General features: G+C 36.2%; 1 protein-coding gene across 1 annotated transcript in view; it reads right to left on the bottom strand.

Annotated features, from left to right (window-relative positions):
- Window positions 1–18,724, bottom strand: part of LOC139704073 (ERC protein 2-like) — a gene marked incomplete at its 3' end in the record, with an annotated part of 42,036 nt that extends 23,312 nt beyond the window's left edge. Inside the window, exon 1 of the mRNA XM_071607225.1 lies at window positions 18,611–18,724. Coding sequence (XP_071463326.1) covers window positions 18,611–18,724 — 114 coding nt within the window. The remainder of the gene's footprint in view (window positions 1–18,610) is intronic.
- Between the last annotated feature and the right edge of the window lie 215 nt (window positions 18,725–18,939).

The raw sequence follows: 18,939 nt of genomic DNA on the forward strand, positions 1-18,939 counted from the left end.
ATGAGACAGAATCCCAAATCCTAGAAGCCTACAGGACGCCGAATGTGCAAAATCATAAGAGGTCCACACCTAGACACATTATAATGAAGATGCCCAACATGCAGAATAAGGAGAGAATTTTAAAAGCTACAAGGGAAAGGAAGCAGATTACATTTAGGGGTAAGCCAATCAGGATAACAGCTGATCTTTCAACACAGACTCTGAAAGCTAGAAGATCCTGGAATAACATATTTCAAACACTGAAAGAAAATGGGTTCCAACCAAGAATTGTGTATCCAGCGAAATTAAGCTTCAGGATGGAAGATGAAATTAAAACCTTCCACGATAAACAAAAGTTTAAAGAATTTGCAGCTAGAAAACCATCTCTTCAAAACATCCTCGGCAAAACATTACAGGAAGAGGAAATGGAAAATAACAATGAAAACCAACAGTGGGAGGTAGGACAGTAAAGGGGGGGGAATAATCAAAGAGGAAAACAAACCATGTTTAGTAACATAAATAAACAAATATGGCTGGAAGAACAACCCATATCTCAATAATAACCCTAAATGTTAATGGCTTAAACTCACCAATTAAGAGACACAGGCTAGTAGAATGGATCACAAAACAAGACCCAACAATATGCTGCCTACAAGAGACGCATTTGATAGGAAAAGACATACATAGACTGAAGGTGAAAGGCTGGGAAAAATCATATCACTCATATGGACTTCGGAAACAAGCAGGAGTGTCCATACTCATATCAAATAAAATAGATTTCAAGCCAAAGTTAATCAAAAGGGATAAAGAGGGACACTACATACTGCTTAAGGGAACCATACACCAACAAGACATAACAATCATAAATATATATGCCCCAAACAATGGTGCAGCTATGTTCATCAAACAAACTCTTCTCAAGTTCAAGAGTCTAATAGACCACCATACAATAATCATGGGAGACTTCAACACACCTCTCTCGCCACTGGACAGATCTTCCAAACAAAAGTTGAATAAGGAAACTACAGAACTCAATAACACAATTAATAACCTAGACTTAATTGACATATATGGAATATACCACCCAACATCAAGCAGTTATACTTTTTTCTCAGCAGCACATGGATCCTTCTCAAAAATAGATCATATATTATGTCACAGGGCAACTCTTAGACAATATAAAGGAGTAGAGATAATACCATGCATCTTATCTGATCATAATGGAATGAAACTGAAAATCAACGATAAAAGAAGGAAGGAAAAAGCATACACCACTTGGAGAATGAACAATAGGTTACTGAATGATCAATGGGTTATAGAAGACATCAAGGAGGAAATTAAAAAATTCTTAGAGATAAATGAAAACACAGACACAACATATCAGAATCTATGGGACACATTGAAAGCAGTTCTAAGAGGAAAATTCATTGCTTGGAGTTCATTCCTTAAAAAAAGAAAAAACCAACATATAAATGATCTCACACTTCATCTCAAAATCCTAGAAAAAGAAGAGCAAAACAACAGCAAAAGAAGTAGAAGGCAAAAAATAATTAAAATCAGAGCTGAAATTAATGAAATCAAAACAAAAGAAATAATTGAAAAAATTGACAAAACTAAAAGTTGGTTCTTTGAAAAAATAAACAAAATCGACAGACCCTTAGCCATGCTAGCGAAGAGAAGAAGAGAGAGAACTCAAATTACTAGCATATGGGATGAAAAAGGCAATATCACAACAGACACTTCAGAAATACAGAAGATAATCAAAAATTATTTTGAATCCTTATACTCCAATAAATTAGAAGATAGTGAAGGCATAGATAAATTTCTTAAGTCATATGATCTGCCCTGATTGAGTCAGGAGGATATAGACAACCTAAACGGATCAATATCAATTGAGGAAATAGAAGAAACCATCAAAAGACTACCAACTAAGAAAAGCCCAGGACCGGATGGGTATACAGCAGAGTTTTACAAAACCTTTAAAGAGGAACTAATACCAATACTTTTCAAGCTACTTCAGGAAATAGAAAAAGAGGGAGAACTTCCAAATTCATTCTACGAGGCCAACATCACCCTGATACCTAAACCAGACAAAGACACCTCAAAGAAAGAAAACTACAGACCAATATCTCTAATGAACCTAGATGCAAATATCCTCAATAAAATTCTGGCGAATCGGATACAAAAACATATCAAAAAAATTGTGCACCATGATCAAGTAGGATTCATCCCTGGGATGCAAGGCTGGTTGAATATACGGAAATCAATAAATGTTATTCACCACATCAATAGACTTAAAATAAGAACCATATGATCATCTCGATAGATGAAGAAAAACAATTCGACAAAGTACAGCATCCCTTTATGTTCAAAACTCTAGAAAAACTAGGGATAACAGGAACATACCTCAATATTGTAAAAGCAATCTATGCTAAGCCTCAGGCTAGCATCATTCTGAATGGAGAAAAATTGAAGGCATTCCCTCTAAAATCTGGAACAAGACAGGGATGCCCTCTCTCTCCACTTCTGTTCAACATAGTTCTCGAAACACTGGCCAGAGCAATTAGACAGACGAAAGAAATTAAAGGCATAAAAATAGGAAAAGAAGAACTTAAATTATCACTATTTGCAGATGACATGATTCTATACCTAGAAGACCCAAAAGGGTCTACAAAGAAACTATTAGAGCTAATAAATGAATTCAGCAAAGTGGCAGGATATAAAATCAACACGCATAAATCAAAGGCATTCCTGTATATCAGCGACAAATCCTCTGAAATGGAAATGAGGACAACCACTCCATTCACAATATCTTCAAAAAAAATAAAATACTTGGGAATCAACCTAACAAAAGAGGTGAAAGACTTATACAGTGAAAACTACAGAACCCTACAGAGAGAAATAGAAGAAGATCTTAGAAGATGGAAAAATATACCCTGTTCATGGATAGGCAGAACTAACATCATCAAAATGGCGATATTACCAACAGTTCTCTATAGGATTAATGCAATGCCAATCAAAATCCCAACGGCATTTCTTGTAGAAATAGAGAAAGCAATCATGAAATTCATATGGAAAAATAAAAGACCCAGAATAGCAAAAACAATGCTAAGCAGGAAGTGTGAATCAGGCGGTATAGCGATACCAGACTTCAAACTATACTACAGAGCAATAGTAACAAAAACAGCATGGTACTGGTACCAAAACAGGCGGGTGGACCAATGGTACAGAATAGAGGACACAGAAACCAATCCACAAAACTACAACTATCTTATATTTGATAAAGGGGCTAAAAGCATGCAATGGAGGAAGGATAGCATCTTCAACAAATGGTGCTGGGAAAACTGGAAATCCATATGCAACAAAATGAAACTGAATCCCTTTCTCTCACCATGCACAAAAGTTAATTCAAAATGGATCAAGGAGCTTGATATCAAATCAGAGACACGCCGTCTGATAGAAGAAAAAGTTGGCTACGATCTACATTCGGTGGGGTCGGGCTCCAAATTCCTCAATAGGACACCATAGCACAAAAGTTAATAACTAGAATCAACAAATGGGACTTACTCAAACTAAAAAGTTTTTTCTCAGCAAAAGAAACAATAAGAGAGGTAAATAGAGAGCCTACACCCTGGGAACAAATCTTTACTCCTCACACTTCAGATAGAGCCCTAATATCCAGTGTATACAAAGAACTCAAAAAATTAGACAATAAGAAAACAAACAACCCAATCAACAAATGGGCCAAGGACCTGAACAGACACTTCTCAGAGGAGGACATACAGTCAATCAACAAGTACATGAAAAAATGCTCACCATCTCTAGCTGTCAGAGAAATGCAAATCAAAACCACCCTAAGATACCATCTCACTCCAGTAAGATTGGCAGCCATTATGAAGTCAAACAACAACAAATGCTGGCGAGGATGTGGGGAAAAGGGTACACTTGTACACTGCTGGTGGGACTGCAAATTGGTGCAGCCAATTTGGAAAGCAGTATGGAGATTTCTTGGAAAGCTGGGAATGGAGCCACCATTTGACCCAGCTATTCCCCTTCTCGGTCTATTCCCTAAAGACCTAAAAAGAGCATGCTACAGGGACACCGCTACATCGATGTTCATAGCAGCACAATTCACAATAGCAAGACTGTGGAACCAACCTAGATGCCCTTCAATAGACGAATGGATAAGAAAAATGTGGCATTTATACACAATGGAGTATTACTCTGCATTAAAAAATGACAAAAATCATAGAATTTGCAGGGAAATGGATGGCATTAGAGCAGATTATGCTAAGTGAAGCTAGCCAATCCCTAAAAAACAAATGCCAAATGTCTTCTTTGATATAAGGAGAGTAACTAAGAACAGAGTAGGGACAGGAGAAGAAGATTAACATTAAACAGGGATGAGAGGTGGGAGGGAAAGGGAGAGAGAAGGGAAATTGCATGAAAATGGAAGGAGACCCTCAGGGTTATACAAAAGTACATACAAGAGGAAGTGAGGGGAAAGGGAAAAATAATACAAGGGGGAGAAATGAATGACAGTAGAGGGGGTAGAGAGAGAAGAGGGGATGCGAGGGGTGGGGAGGGGAGGGGGGATAGTAGAGGATAGGAAAGACAGCAGAACACAACAGACACTAGTATGGCAATATGTAAATCAATGGATGTGTAACTGATGTAATTCTGCAATCTGTAAATGGGGTAAAAATGGGAGTTCATAACCCACTTGAATCAAAGTGTGAAATATGATATATCAAGAAATTTGTAATGTTTTAAACAACCAACAATAAAAAATTAAAAAAAAAAGAAAAGAAAAACCAGTGGAATCATTACCAGGATAAAACAGGGGCAAAAATTAATGGAAATTATGGAAAGTCTCAAAAAAATAAGAGGCTGAATAGTTTTGAGATGGAAGGGAAATCAAAGAAAAGTTGAGAATGTCATTGGTGATATGAGGGCAGTTTCAATGAAGCTGTGTTACCAAAACTGGACATGAAACCATGTTATCAAAACTAGAAAAGAAACCCCAGTATATTAAATCCCATGGGGTCAAGGGTGACTGCTAAGTCATTCAACAACCACTATGGAACAGAAAAAGAACAATCAAACGATACCATTTGGTTACACTGGAACTAGATTTAGGGGGTCCCTGCAGTAAGCTCTTTAATTGCTGAATTTCAGGATCCCAGGGTAAGGGCTGGATTGGGGGCACTCTGAGAGTTTGAGGTATCTGTGAAAGTATTTCAATATTTTAATAACCAATATAGCACTCTGTACATGTGCCTCTAAGCTGGGTATCTATCTGTCTGGCATAAAAAGTTGCTTGAAAATGAAGAACTTTCTACATTGCCAACACACAGAAGGGAGCACTGGCTAATTGAAAATCATTTCAATTGGCCTGAGACACACACTAAAGCGAAGTCTCCACAGTACCATTCTGTGGACTAAATGCATCAGAATCATCTATGGAGTAAAAACTTTGTCATCAGTAATTTTTACTCATTCCCTAGATAATCACTTCTTTCAGGAGAGGGAGACACAAAAAAATCTGTATTATTTGCAAATTCCTCAGACTGGGGGAAATATAACATCAAAAGATTTATCTTTTATGTCTTTTTTTCTTCCTGTTTTATTTCTCATTTAGAAAAATGTTTAAAATATCAAAAAATTTGCATTATCTGAATATGCAGAAAGGAATAGCACTGGACAGAAACAAACAGTATTTTCCATTCTGGTATTAAAAATATGTTAAAAACAACAACAACCAGGCTGGGGTTGTGGGCTCAGTGGTAGAGCCCTTGCTTAGCACATGTGAAGCACTGGGTTCCATCCTCAGCACCGCATAAAAAATAAATAATAAATGTATTGTGTCCATCTACAAGCAAAAAAATAAAACACAAAACAAAACCAACAGCAGCTGATGTGTATTGATTACTTAAAGAAAAATCTCACTTCCCCCAAACCCATGAGTTAAGGACATATTTTACCCACGTAACAGATCAAGAGACATATTGATGGTAAATAACCTGTCCAAGGATTCCTCTTTAGTAAACTGAAATAGTTTCCTCAACAGCCTTCCTTGGAACAGTTCAGAGTAGGACACATACGGGACCTTGCTGTACCCAGGCCAACCTCAGGAAAGACTGGTTTCAGAGAAGGTGTGCCACCTAAAAGCTGAGCTATTCTGGTTCTTTCTCCCACATAGTACTTTTCCTCTAAAGATCACAGAGCAAGGTCAAGAGAAATAGTGAAGAGGTTGGGGAGAAAGGAAAAGGAGGAAAAAAAGTTTCAGAAACTGCTTCCAGATGAGTAGGTAGTCCCTCCATGTGTGTAGCACCACCCTCCCTAAGGATGGATTGGATGTTATCTTACACATATGTCTGAATACAAACAGAATTTGAATTACAGCTGCCCATTCTCTGAGAATAGCAGTAATTCCGTGAAATACTCATTTACAACACAGCTAATACATTTTGGGGAGCCTAAAAAGATGGATACCTGACCCCTCTATTTCTCTTCCAATGCTCTTGATGAAAAGATTTAGTAAAGAATCTCACTGGACTTCCAGCAACCTGAACTTGCTCTTCTTATTCCTTTGAACCAATCTCCTCATTGGGCTTGGGGCCTCTTTCTTAGGATCTCCAAAACATACCACAAATCCTTCTATGTTCAACCATTCTGTCTCATGGAAAAAGCAACAGGCGTCTATGGAATTCAGGCCACCCCAAGTCACCAGTGTGGCCTGATGGATGTGGAAACTGGACCATGCCTTAGGGATGAGGCTTGTGTTGGTTGGTACACTGTCATTACTGCAACTTGAAAGGGGAAGTTCACATGAGGCCTGTGGTTGACTTTTCAACCCTGCTGGCGGGGGCGCACGCCAGTAAGGAAATTGCAATCCCTAAATAAACACCATGCTGGGAACTGAGCACCAGCAAGAGAGTGAGCAGGGGGGCTGCTGGCCTGGCCACAGTAGGCCAAGACAGAACAAACAAAGCTCAGATTTAAACATTGCAAGAATGTCACATCAACTTAGACTCCCCAGGAGGGCCCGTTGAGAATCAAAATCCCAGTCACAGAGCCTCCAAACTGTAGAATTTTTAAAGGAAGACACTTAATCCAATTCCTTAATTTGCCAAATGAGAATAATAGGAGCCAGAGGGGACAGTGACTTGCCAAATGCCCAAAAGGAAGAAAGATAAGTCTCTAGGTCATTTATTATGCCACAGATCTTCTGGGTCTGGGTTTTCTTCCCCACTCTGCTATTTTCTCCTTTCAAAGATACTTTTAAAGTCTTTTCAACATGGAGGGACTGGGGTTGTGGCTCAGTGGTACAGCGCTTGCCTGGCATGTGTGAGGCACTGGGTTCGATCCTCAGCACCACATAAAAATAAATAAATAAAATAAAGGTCTATAAACAATTTTAAAAAAAATTTAAAGTCTTTTCAGCATGGAACTATGTGTATTCAGAGCTGTCCCTGAAATAAGCTTATTTAGTTCCTTCTCCAATGGTCCTTGCTCAAATATAACCTCTTTTTTTTTTTTTTTTTAAACAGATACAATTAAATTTCAAGACTAAAAGAGAAGGGATGGGGCTGGGGTTGTGGCTCAGCAGTAGAGCGCTCACCTCACATGTGAGGCCCTGGGTTTGATCCTCAGCACCCCATAAAAATAAATAAATTTTAAAAAGGCATTGTGTCCAACTACACCTAAAAAAATAAATATTAAAACAAAATAAAATTTAAAAAAAGAGAAGGGATGAAGAGGAAAGGGATTCCTTGAATATCTGTTATGTGCCAGGATTCTCCCATACCTTAGTCCTTTTTAATCCCCATCATAAACCTCTACAGACTGGTAGCATGGACCCCATTTTACAAATGAAAAATCTGGAGTATAGGGTCTCTATTTTCATAAATAATCTAACCTTCTTCCTATGGAGCCTTCTCAGTTCAGAAAAACAACAACAACAAAAAAAAAAAAAAACAAGAATTAAAGAAGAAAAGTGTGCACTTTTAAGATTTTTATGATGGTTTTTCCTTTAACAGTTTTGTTTTTTTCTAAATAATAACTCCTGATCATTCCTACATAGTTAATACACATTACTAAAAACATGAAGATCAAAGGGAAAAGAAAAAAAAAACCTTAACTTCCCAACCAGATTGAATGCCAACATTGATATATTTTGCCCCAAGTTTTAATTGCACATTGATAAATATTGCCTTTTTATACCAAGAATTATATCTCAACTGTAAGTCTGAGGAATATATCTCCTAGTTGCTTATTGTATCCTTCTGTTTTTTACTTAAAGTAATCAAAATTATTGGTCATTTCCTGTGTAATATTTTAATTTTAAATAACAGTTTATTGGGATATAACACATCGTAAAATTCACCTCTTCAAAGTGGGCGATTCAGTGGTTGGTGTAACCATCCACACTATCTAAATCCAGAATATTTTCACCACAAAAAAGTCTTGTGTCCCTTAGCAATAGCTCCTCTTCTCCACTTCCCCATCTCCTAGAAATCACTCATCAACTTTCTGTCTCCAATATGGCTATTTTGGACATTTAATATAATCAGATGATATGTGGTCATCTATGACTGGCTTCTTTCAAGGTTTTCAGGGTTCATCCATGTTATAACATACAGCAGTATTTCATTACTTTTTATTGCAAAACAATATTCCACTGTATGGATTTACATATTTTAGTTCTTCATATAATGGATGTTATACATTAGGTTGTTTTAGATTTTTAGTTATTATAAATAATAGGGATGTGAGCATTTGTGCACAGGTTTTTGTGTGGACATATGAATTTTATTCTTTTGAGTATGTACCTAGGAATGGCATTTCTGGGTCCTGTGCTATCTTTATGGTTTTATTTATTTGTTTTGGTACTAGAGATTGAACTCAGGGGCACTCAACCACTGAACCAAATCCCAGCCCTATTTTTTTTATGTTATTTAGAGAAAGGGTTTCACTGAATTGCTTAGCACCCTGCTTTTGCTGAGGCTGGCTTTGAACTAGCTACTCCTCCTGCCTTGGTCTCCCAACCTCCTGGATTACAGGCATGCTTCACTGTGCCCGGCTCTATGTTTAACATCTTGAAGAATTGACAGTTTTCCAAGTGGTACTGTGCCATTTTACATTTCCACATTAATATTTGGGGGTTCCAAATTTTCCCGCATCTTTCCCTAACACTCATTCTTGTCTGTTGTTGTTTAATTTTAGTTGTAATAGTGGGGGATAAGTTATATCTAATTATGATTTTGATTTGCATTATTTTAATGATAATAATTTCACACATCCTTTTTTTTTTCTTATTTGTATATTTTCCTTGAAGAAAAGTCAACTAAAATTCTAGATAAGGCAGAGGGGTGGGAGGGAAAGGGAGGGACAGGGGATTAGCAAGGATGGTGGAATGTGATAGACATCATTATCCAAAGTACCTGTATGAAGACATGAATTGGGTGTCAACATATTTTATATACAAGCAGATATGAAAAATTGTGGCATATATGTGTAAAAAGAATTGTAATGCATTCTGCTGTCATTTTTTAAATCAATAAAAAAAGAAGAAAAAGAAAAGTCAACTCAAATCCTTTGCCCAATTTTTAATTATGTTACTAGTTTTTTCTTGAGTTGTACCTTTATTTTTAAGTAAATATTTCAATTAAAGTTATTGTACATAAAAAAGTACCCAAATCATAGGTTTGGGGCATGATGAATTAGGACAAAGTGAACACAGCTGGTTTCATGCCAACCAGATCATGAAACAGAATATAATCTGTACTCTTTCCTGGCCCTCCTGAGTTCCACAATCTCCCTCTTCCTCCAAATTAACTACTATCTAGACATCAAACATCACTAATTAGTTTTGATTGTTTCAGGAACACATACAAACTGAATCATATTATATATGTTCTTTTGTATTTAGCTTCTTTCAAGATTATTTTGGAACTGGTATTTAATCATGGTGTCACAGAAACAGGTTGATCCTTCTCATTGCCCTAGATGATGGCTGATGGCTACTTCATTTGTTTCAAGATTTTCGTTATTGTACATTTAGTTATGTTCGTACCTTTCCACTTAAATTAGGTCTTATAATAACTGCTGTGTGATTTGCTCCTAGATGTATTGGGTTTGTTAATACTGTGATATTGTTTTCTAAATTTCATTTTATAATTATAACTAATATTCATTTTTAAACACTGACTAATCATTTGGCTAAATTCATTGGTTAATCTAATAGTTATATGTAAATTGAAATTTTCTTCATATATAATTATGAGGCCTTTTTATGTGATAAAGGCTTTTTTATGTGATAAAAAAGGTTTTATTTATTCCTTTATAATTTTCATACCTAGGGTGTCCAAAACATTGTTGAACAGAAGTAATGGCAACAGATATTCTTGTCTTGTTTCTTATAGCGTGGGGAAAACTCTCAGCATTTTACTATTAAATATGTTATTTTCGATAGCTTTCTTGTAGCTACCCCTTATTAGATTAAAAAAATCCACCACTTCTAATCTGATTTTCTTAAAAGTTTTTTGGGGTGGATGGGGCAGGGGATAGATCTTATATTAAATGCTTTGTCTGCATCTTCTTAAATTATACTGATTCATTTTCTTTATCCCACTAATTGTGGTGAATAACATTGATTGATATCCAAACACTAGTCTGTTTTTACAGTCCTACAATAAACACAATTTGGTTATGTTATTTTTCACTAATGTCTTAGTTCATTAAGATATTTTGTATCCATGTTTATTCAGGTTATTACTTGTAATTTCCTTTCTTATGATGTCTTTATTGGGCATTAAGATCAAGTTTATGCTGGTCTCAAAAGCAGATGGTAAGAGTTCTCTTTCTATTCCAGAAGTCTCTTTATGAGTTATTTAATTACTTCCTCAAGCATTTGGTACAATTCACTGAAGAAGCAATCAGGACATGTAGTCTTTTTGTTTGGATTTTAAGGTTTTTAATTTCTTTTGATGGCAAAATTTCTAATTATAAAATCATTTTGTAGTATATAGGACTACATGGATATTCTATTTCTTTTGCAGTTTTGACAAGTTGTATTCTCTAAAGAACTTAGCATTCACCTAACATTTCATTTCTATTAACATAAGATTGCTAATAAAATCTTCTTTTCTTAGTGTTACTATGTATATAGTTATGCCTCCCTTTCATTTCTGAGGTTGGTTATGTGTGCTGTTTCTAGTTTTCTCAATAATTGTAGTTAGGAGTTGTCATTGTCCTTAATCTCTTTAGAGACCACATTTGGCCATGGTGTTCCTATCTACTATATGTTTGCTTTCAAGCTCACAATTTCAACTTTTATCTTTATTGTCGCTTTCCTTCTAAATTCTCATGGTTTCTTCCTTCTCTCAGCCAAACTGAATAATGTGCTCTTCCCCAGACTCTCTTTAAACTTTCTAGCCTTCTTGTCTTTGCTACAATGGTTCCCACCATTTATAAACCATACTTCTTTACCAAAATCAAGACAACTTTTCAGTGGGCTGGGGTTGTGGCTCAGTGGTAGAGCACTTGCCTAGCATGCGTGAGGCACTGAGTTCGGTTCCCAGCACCACATAAAAATAAACAAATAAAGTAAAGGTATTGTGTCCATCTATAACTAAAAAAAAAATATTTTAAAAAAGACAACTTTTCAAGATCCTCCTCAAATGTTACCTCCTCCAAGAAGCATTCCCAGCTCTCTTCTACTTGATATTCTTTGAATCCCCATAGCTCATCTTGCCCTTCTTAGGTTACTTTTATAACCTGGTGTACACACTTCTTTCCATTAGTACATTAAAGACTGAAGGTTCAGTTTTTCTGAAAGGCCCACCATGGATCTAGACACAAAATAGTTGCTCAGTAAACACTAGTGTTTGTGATTTAATTTCAGGAGTTATATTCACACAAACTAACCGAATTAATAGCAGGCATTATAAACTGGCAACTCAGCCAAACATTTAGATTCATTCATATCATAAGAAGACTTTGAGCAAAAATGGAAAGAAATGTCATTTTTTATTCTTACTTGTTTCTAAAGGACAACCATATATCATCCAGAGCTAACATTTAACTTGACATTTTACTTTTTTTGGCCATCACTAAAAACCCACATTTTTCCCCTTATTTAAGTAAAATAGTTTAAAAAATTGTCCCATTTAACTTTTAAGTTGAAAGATGAGAAGATGAGGACATCTCCCAAAGGAAAAAAAAATAAGCTAAGGGATAATTCTGGTATTATAAATAGATAGTGCCCATCAAAAACACAAGGTTTTATAAATTGGAACAATTTATCACTCCACACTGTTTTAAAAATGGGTTGGGGGCCTTCAGACCAAGAATTAAAATCCAGAGGGGGAAACAGGGCATATGCTGGCTATAGGATACATATTTGGAAACTTATTTGGAGGCTTGATAACAGATTCATGTAAAATGCATCAGTATTGCCCTATAGCACGAAGTATAGTTCTGTGCCTATCAAAATACATCAAATAGGCATCTCTGGCCCTCTACCTTTTCTATGATGCAAAACTCAGTGTATAATTTCCAAAATAAATGTTGAAAGAACAACCAGTTGAACCGACAGGCTATCTTCAGTAAAATCAGACAGGAGATGAAGAGAAAACAAGAGCTTTGGGAAGAAACTTGTGCTCCAATTTTGCCAACTCCCTAGCAGTAGGATTTTGAGCAGGTTGGTTATTCTAAGTCACAGCTTTTTCATCTGTGGAATGAGTACAGTTATGAATATTCACAGATTTACTGCAAGCGCCTCACCCCCATGTGTGATAGTGCCATTGAGGTGTCAAGGGTGGCTCAGGTGGCATTGTTGCCATTACAGATACTGTCTTATTGCTATTATTTAATATCCACAAAAGGACAGGACCATATTCTTTTATATGTGTTCAGTGCTAGAGATTGAACCCAGGACCTCTCATACTAGGCAGCTCCTCTATATCTGAACCACGAGAAGAGGGGCCATATTTTTGTGTGTGTGTGTACCAGGAATTTGAACCTAGGGGCATTTAGCCACTGAGTCACAGCCCCAGGCTGTTTTCAGGGTTTTTGTTTTTGTTTTTTTTAATTTTTATTTAGACACAGGGTCTTGCTGTGTTGCTTAGGGCCTCAATAAATTGCTGAGGCCCACTTTGAACTCAGGATCCTCCTGCCTCAGCTTCCTAAGCTGCTGGGATTATAGGCTTGTGCCACCACACATGGTAAGGGCCATATTCTTAAGGCCTAAAAGCTATCTTGATTGGTTTCACTAGAAAAACTGGATTTGGATACACTTCCTAGAAATACAGCATCCTGAAAGAAGAAATAATTTTAATTATGACCCCAAACAGACTCTTAGATGAGCGAAATAAACCAAAGTAGAGCCCAGAGCAAAAAGAAATATGGCAGCCACTTCATAGCATCTCTGACTAAAACCCAGGATCCAGTAAGTTCATGAAGGTTATTGGGTTGTGATACACAGTCTAGGTTTGGGTTCAAACTCTTTCTCTTCCTAGCTGTGTGACCTCAGGCACGTTGTCAAGCTCTGGGCTTCATGTTGTTCTGGTGCATCCCTTCTATCCCTCATAGAACTGAATGGTTGAATTTAACCAAAAGATCAATAAACCTCCTATGGAAAACTTAACCCAATGCAGATCAGCCCCACAGAAAAGAGCTGTCATCTGTGTGAGCACAAAAACAAGGTGCAGTCCTTAGTTTTTATCACAAAAGTCAACTTCCCCACCTGAATGCAAAGTCACATTCTTTCACAAACAGCACAGTTATACTTCAGCAGCTTAGTCAAGGTCAATCTTGTGCTGCTTATTTGCTTATTACCCAGTTCCAGGAAAAGAAAAGAAAAGGTTGATGGGGACAAATGTCATTCAGGGAATACTAATGCCTAAACTAGTCACATGACTAAAAAGCTAAATACCCTCAATCCTTACTTTAGTTACCAACAGAAATATTGTTTCTTAGTGGCTTTAGGCTTGGCTTCTTTTGTTGTTGTTGTTGTTACATTTATTGGTCTTCTATTTAATGTTGTATGTTTTTATTAAATATTTGCTTGATACCCATTGCTTTTAAACCTTTACTGTAAAAGAAAATACATTACAGGAAAACACCCTAAAGAGAGGTAGATATTAATGAATTACAAGGCAGTCCCTCCAGTGACCCCCACCAGGATAACTCCCTCTCTCCAATCCCCTCATTTTTTTTCTTTTCTTTTTTATTGGGGGGGGCGGGGGAGTGCTGGGGATCAATCCCAGGGCCTTGTGCATGCAAGGCAAGCACTCTACCAACCGAGCTATGTCCCTAGCCCTCATTTTTTCTTAATGGGACACAGTAACTTCTAACTTTGCACTTCCCAACTGTCTTGTATCAGTGTCCCTCTAGGGATTTTGATCACTAATTCCATTTGTTCCTCTGGGAGGGAACATGGGAACAATATCACCCCAGGTCTTCCATGACACCTAGGATGTCAGAGGCCCTGGCTTCTTAATCCACTTTAGTTAACAAGTTCACCAGATCAAATATATTTTCTGCAACTTTCACCAAAATCTTTATGCCACTCATATATGTTCCATTTGATAAATTCTGCTGAAACTTTGATAATTTCTATTATGCTACTGGAAAGTTGTTTTCCTTGATGAATAAGCATCATTTTAATGGATTAAACAAATGAGAACGAAGGACCACCATGCATTCTCTTTTCAATCTGGACTGTTAAGTTAAAGCATAAATCTTCACTCCCAACTTAACAAGAACCCTTGTTCTAGAATGGGTTGAATTTTTGCTTTTTTAAAAAAACGTAACATTCTCCCTTCTCTTCCTTCTGTGGTTTTTGGAGCTGCTACAGCCATCTTTCTCAGATAGGCAGGGAGAAGCTGAAAGCTAAGATCAGAAATGGGATGAAAGAAAACAGGAGCTACTACTACCTTTTGAGCCTGAATCAGGCTATGCCTGAAGCAATAACTGACTTTTTCCAGGTAAGTGAGAGCCAATAAATTTCCTTTTGGATTTGGCCACTTTGAATTAGTTAGAACTTCTAAGAGACTGAAAATCTAACAAAGAAAAAAAGCTTTGAGGTTATCTGACAAATACTGCCATTACTGTAATTCATGTTCTTTTTTAAATAAATGGGTAAAATTTTACAAATGAATCCAAGAAAGTGAAACTTTTGGACATCATGTTCATGTCATGTCAAATTTATAGCAAAAACAGGTTAGAAACACATTCTTTCAGAGTAATTAGCATTTAAGAAACATGACAAAAGCCTTTTAACTGCCTTTCTTACTGACAGTTGTCCCTAAGAGGAGAAAAGGGGAACTTGGTACAGAATCTTTAGACAGAATATCAAGAAAAGATGGAGCATCACAACATCTACAAGAAATTAAATTTTTTCAAGAAACACACAGTGTTCTAAGCGCAAATTTGGAACATACCTGCCAGATCAAATCAGGATCAAAATTAAAACTTGGAGATTCCTGCAGGAAGACAGATTACAAATAACTTTACTCACTTTGCTTCCTTTCATTTTCATTCAGGTGATTTTAGCCCCCTGGCTCAACTGGCTGGCAGCAGATGTCACTGACATCTGCAAGAGAACTACCTCTGCTTTGATGCAGGAAGGTGGCCTCTCAAGCATTCACTCCATGGAGACATACTCTCTCTCAACAATCCAAGTCCAGAGGGGTACACAGAGATCTACTAGAGCTACAAGGCTGTGGTTTTAAATCGTGCATGGATTTAGGCAAGATTTTGTAGACTTTCATAACAAACACCTTGCTTGAGTTGGTGCAAAGTGTGTAGGTGGGGATGATGGAGGTTCAGAAATTCACTCTTAGTTTCTCTCTAAGTAGTAAGAGACAAGTAGAAATATCTTATCTCTTATCTCCCTGAAACCAAGGAGCTTTATTTACTCTAAGAAAACTCTTTTTAATTTTAGATTTTGCCACCACACTAGATGACACTAATGTCAAGGCACAAGATGACACTCAAGTTTACCTAAAGTTAAGATACAAGAGGGTCCCAAGTTTTATCTTCCAGGTTTAAAGGCCAGTTTGGTACTCAACTCTGAGGCCCACAATATTGGTTTCGAACATTTCCTCCAATTTCTAATGCATGAAATCGGATGAGATCACAGCCTGTCACAAGCTACACACATGGCCAAGAAGATGACCCTCCACCAGCTGCCTCCATAATTCAATTTAGGTGTGTTGAATATAGATGCTAATGGGACCCAGACTTCTCCACTGATAAAACATAAGGTATTCAATTTGTAAATTAATAAGCACCAAAAAAGACAACAGAAAAACTCAAGCTCAGTTTCCTGACATATGCATAAATATATATATTTGTGCAAAAATTGAGTTGTGTGTGTATTTATGTATATGTGTGTGTGTAAATATATATGTATGTATACACATACATATATACAAAAACAATTCAATTTTTTGCATTTTATATATGTTTATATACATATATATATATGTAGACACAGAAACATGATCTTAAGTCAAATGAAGATCTATATATATATACATGTATAAATCTGCATATATATATGTATACATATATATAGTGATATATATGTATATATATCGATCTTTGTCTTAAAAACATGTTCCTATGTCTATAAATCAGCATCATTAGAATACAGTAAAAAGAAAAATTCTAGACTCAATTTACTGATAACATGTATATATGAATTTACCCTAATAATCATGTTTTCATTTTTCATTCCTTCCCATGTAGATGGTTTAAATGAGTGTTCATATTTATTATTTTTTTGTTTATTTTCCAATAAGACATGATGCTAGAAATAGTAAACTATAATCCAACAAATATAGTTGTTTTCGGATAGAGATATTGAATAAGAAAATACCCACCACATTAGGGGAGATGCCTCTTCCTGATTTCTCCAAAGATTTTTTTAACTTACTTTTACTTTTTTAAAAAAATAATAATTTGGAAATATATTGTATATACCTCCAATTCTCTAATGCTGTTTGTGTTGGGGACTGGGGAGGTGAATGTGGAGGTAGATGACAAGTAGGACTGAGCTACCCTTTGCAAAATAAGTCAAGTTTTTTGTCCTTCTGTCTTTTTTTGCTTTTTCTTCTTTTTCTTTCTTTTCTTTTATCTTTCTTTATGTCTTTCCTCCTTTTTCAATTTTTTTAAGCCTTAACCAAATTTCAAGCTTGGTTGCAATGTGAAATAAGGATGAAATCTCAATTATAAACAAACCACCGTCCCCCAAATGTAGAATAAGTATCTTTTCAAAATAAGTTACAAAATCATATAAATTTAAAACAATTTGTAAGCTACATCAATAGTTATTTTTAATCTTATTAGTATTTGTTATCTTTAATGATTCTTTTCAAGCCAATTTGCTGAAAATACATTATGAGTGCTTTGACTCATGTAACCTTACTTGAGAGACACACAGTTTAAAGCCAATGTTCTATACTATTTACACACACACACACACACACACACACACACACTTCACCTGGATAAAGACAAAACACTATAAAGACTATGAAAAAAAATCCCAAGTCAGAACTGTACATACTAAGAATTTAATAGTTCATGTTTGTTTCTTTTTCCCTAGGACTTGGGAAATTTTGGGCAGACAACTCAAAATCATGTGTTGCAAGAAAGACAGAAAACTCATTATCCTATCAGCAAGCTTCAGAATGTTCTTGTAGGCCAATAGTGTCCAGGAAACTCTGAGTATTAAACACAAGTATGGAATTTGCAGGCTGCAAACAGCTCCATTACAAAAGCATTTTTCTTAGTAGAACAATTTAAATCAAGAATTAGTTATACTTAAGACAAATATTTTAAATGTTTGCTTCCTTCTGGCAAAAAATGGAAGTAAAAAAACTTCCAATAGATACTGGACAAGCAACTGTGTTCCATTTAGATTTGCTTCTTAATCACAGATTATAGCTTGGCCTTCATTTACTTCATTGTTTTATACATGCCCTAAATTCACTCAGAAAAAAAATTTTTAATTCCTTTAGTTTATGTCTTTGCCTCCATTGCCAAATAGAATACTTTGTATTTAATAAATTATTGTTACCTCCAGACTTTTTTAAGGAGAAAATACTGGAGTCATAAGAAAGTATTTTTCTTTGAAAAGTAAATTTTGCTGATAGTATAATTCTGATTATTTTCTATTATGATACATTTAAAATAGCTTCTCTTTTGTCAAATTCTAGTTTCTCAAAGGTATCTTTTCATTGTAATATCAACAGGGGTGGGGGATTATTCTAGCTTTAGAAATTTACTTTTAAAGCACATTAAAAAAAAAAAAAAAAACCCAAAACCAAAAACCTCCCTTAAGGCTAAAGGCATTTGCCATACTTTGGAAATGAACCCAGCTCCTTTCAGCCAAGGGATACTTGATACCTTTATTCTTTTGCCTAGGAAACGCATCCTAATTAAAAGACTAATAAATTAAATGCACTCAGAAAGGCAAAAAGATGCAGAAGCAAAACACACACCAGGGTGCCTAGTGAAAAACACAAGGCTCATTTCACATGTTTGTTAGGTACCATCAAGTTAGAAAAAATTCACAAGGCACAGCTGTTTTTGAACAAATGTGCTCAGCTCCTACCTTCATTTCAATGACAGTCTGGAGAGCCTTCGTCTTGGCTGGTTCCGGCTGAAGTTGGCTTCTTCGGTGTAATTCCTGGGGAGGAACACGATAGAAATAAGCCTGACGGTTCATCCTTCCGTTACACCATGTCCTTTACACAGTTACCACACAGCCCACTGGGTCCAGGTTCCCTGTTCACAGACATAAACAAGCCACAGGTGCCTCTTCCCCCACACTCTTCAGCATCCCTCCTGCCGGCAGCCTGCGTTCCAGTGAAACGCTCCTGGCACATGCGCTATTTCTAAAACTTCCATCAATAATTAATGTCAACTGTGACAAAGCCAGCA

Source organism: Marmota flaviventris, unplaced genomic scaffold (genome assembly GCF_047511675.1).
Source record: "Marmota flaviventris isolate mMarFla1 unplaced genomic scaffold, mMarFla1.hap1 Scaffold_187, whole genome shotgun sequence".
Taxonomy (NCBI): domain Eukaryota; kingdom Metazoa; phylum Chordata; class Mammalia; order Rodentia; family Sciuridae; genus Marmota; species Marmota flaviventris.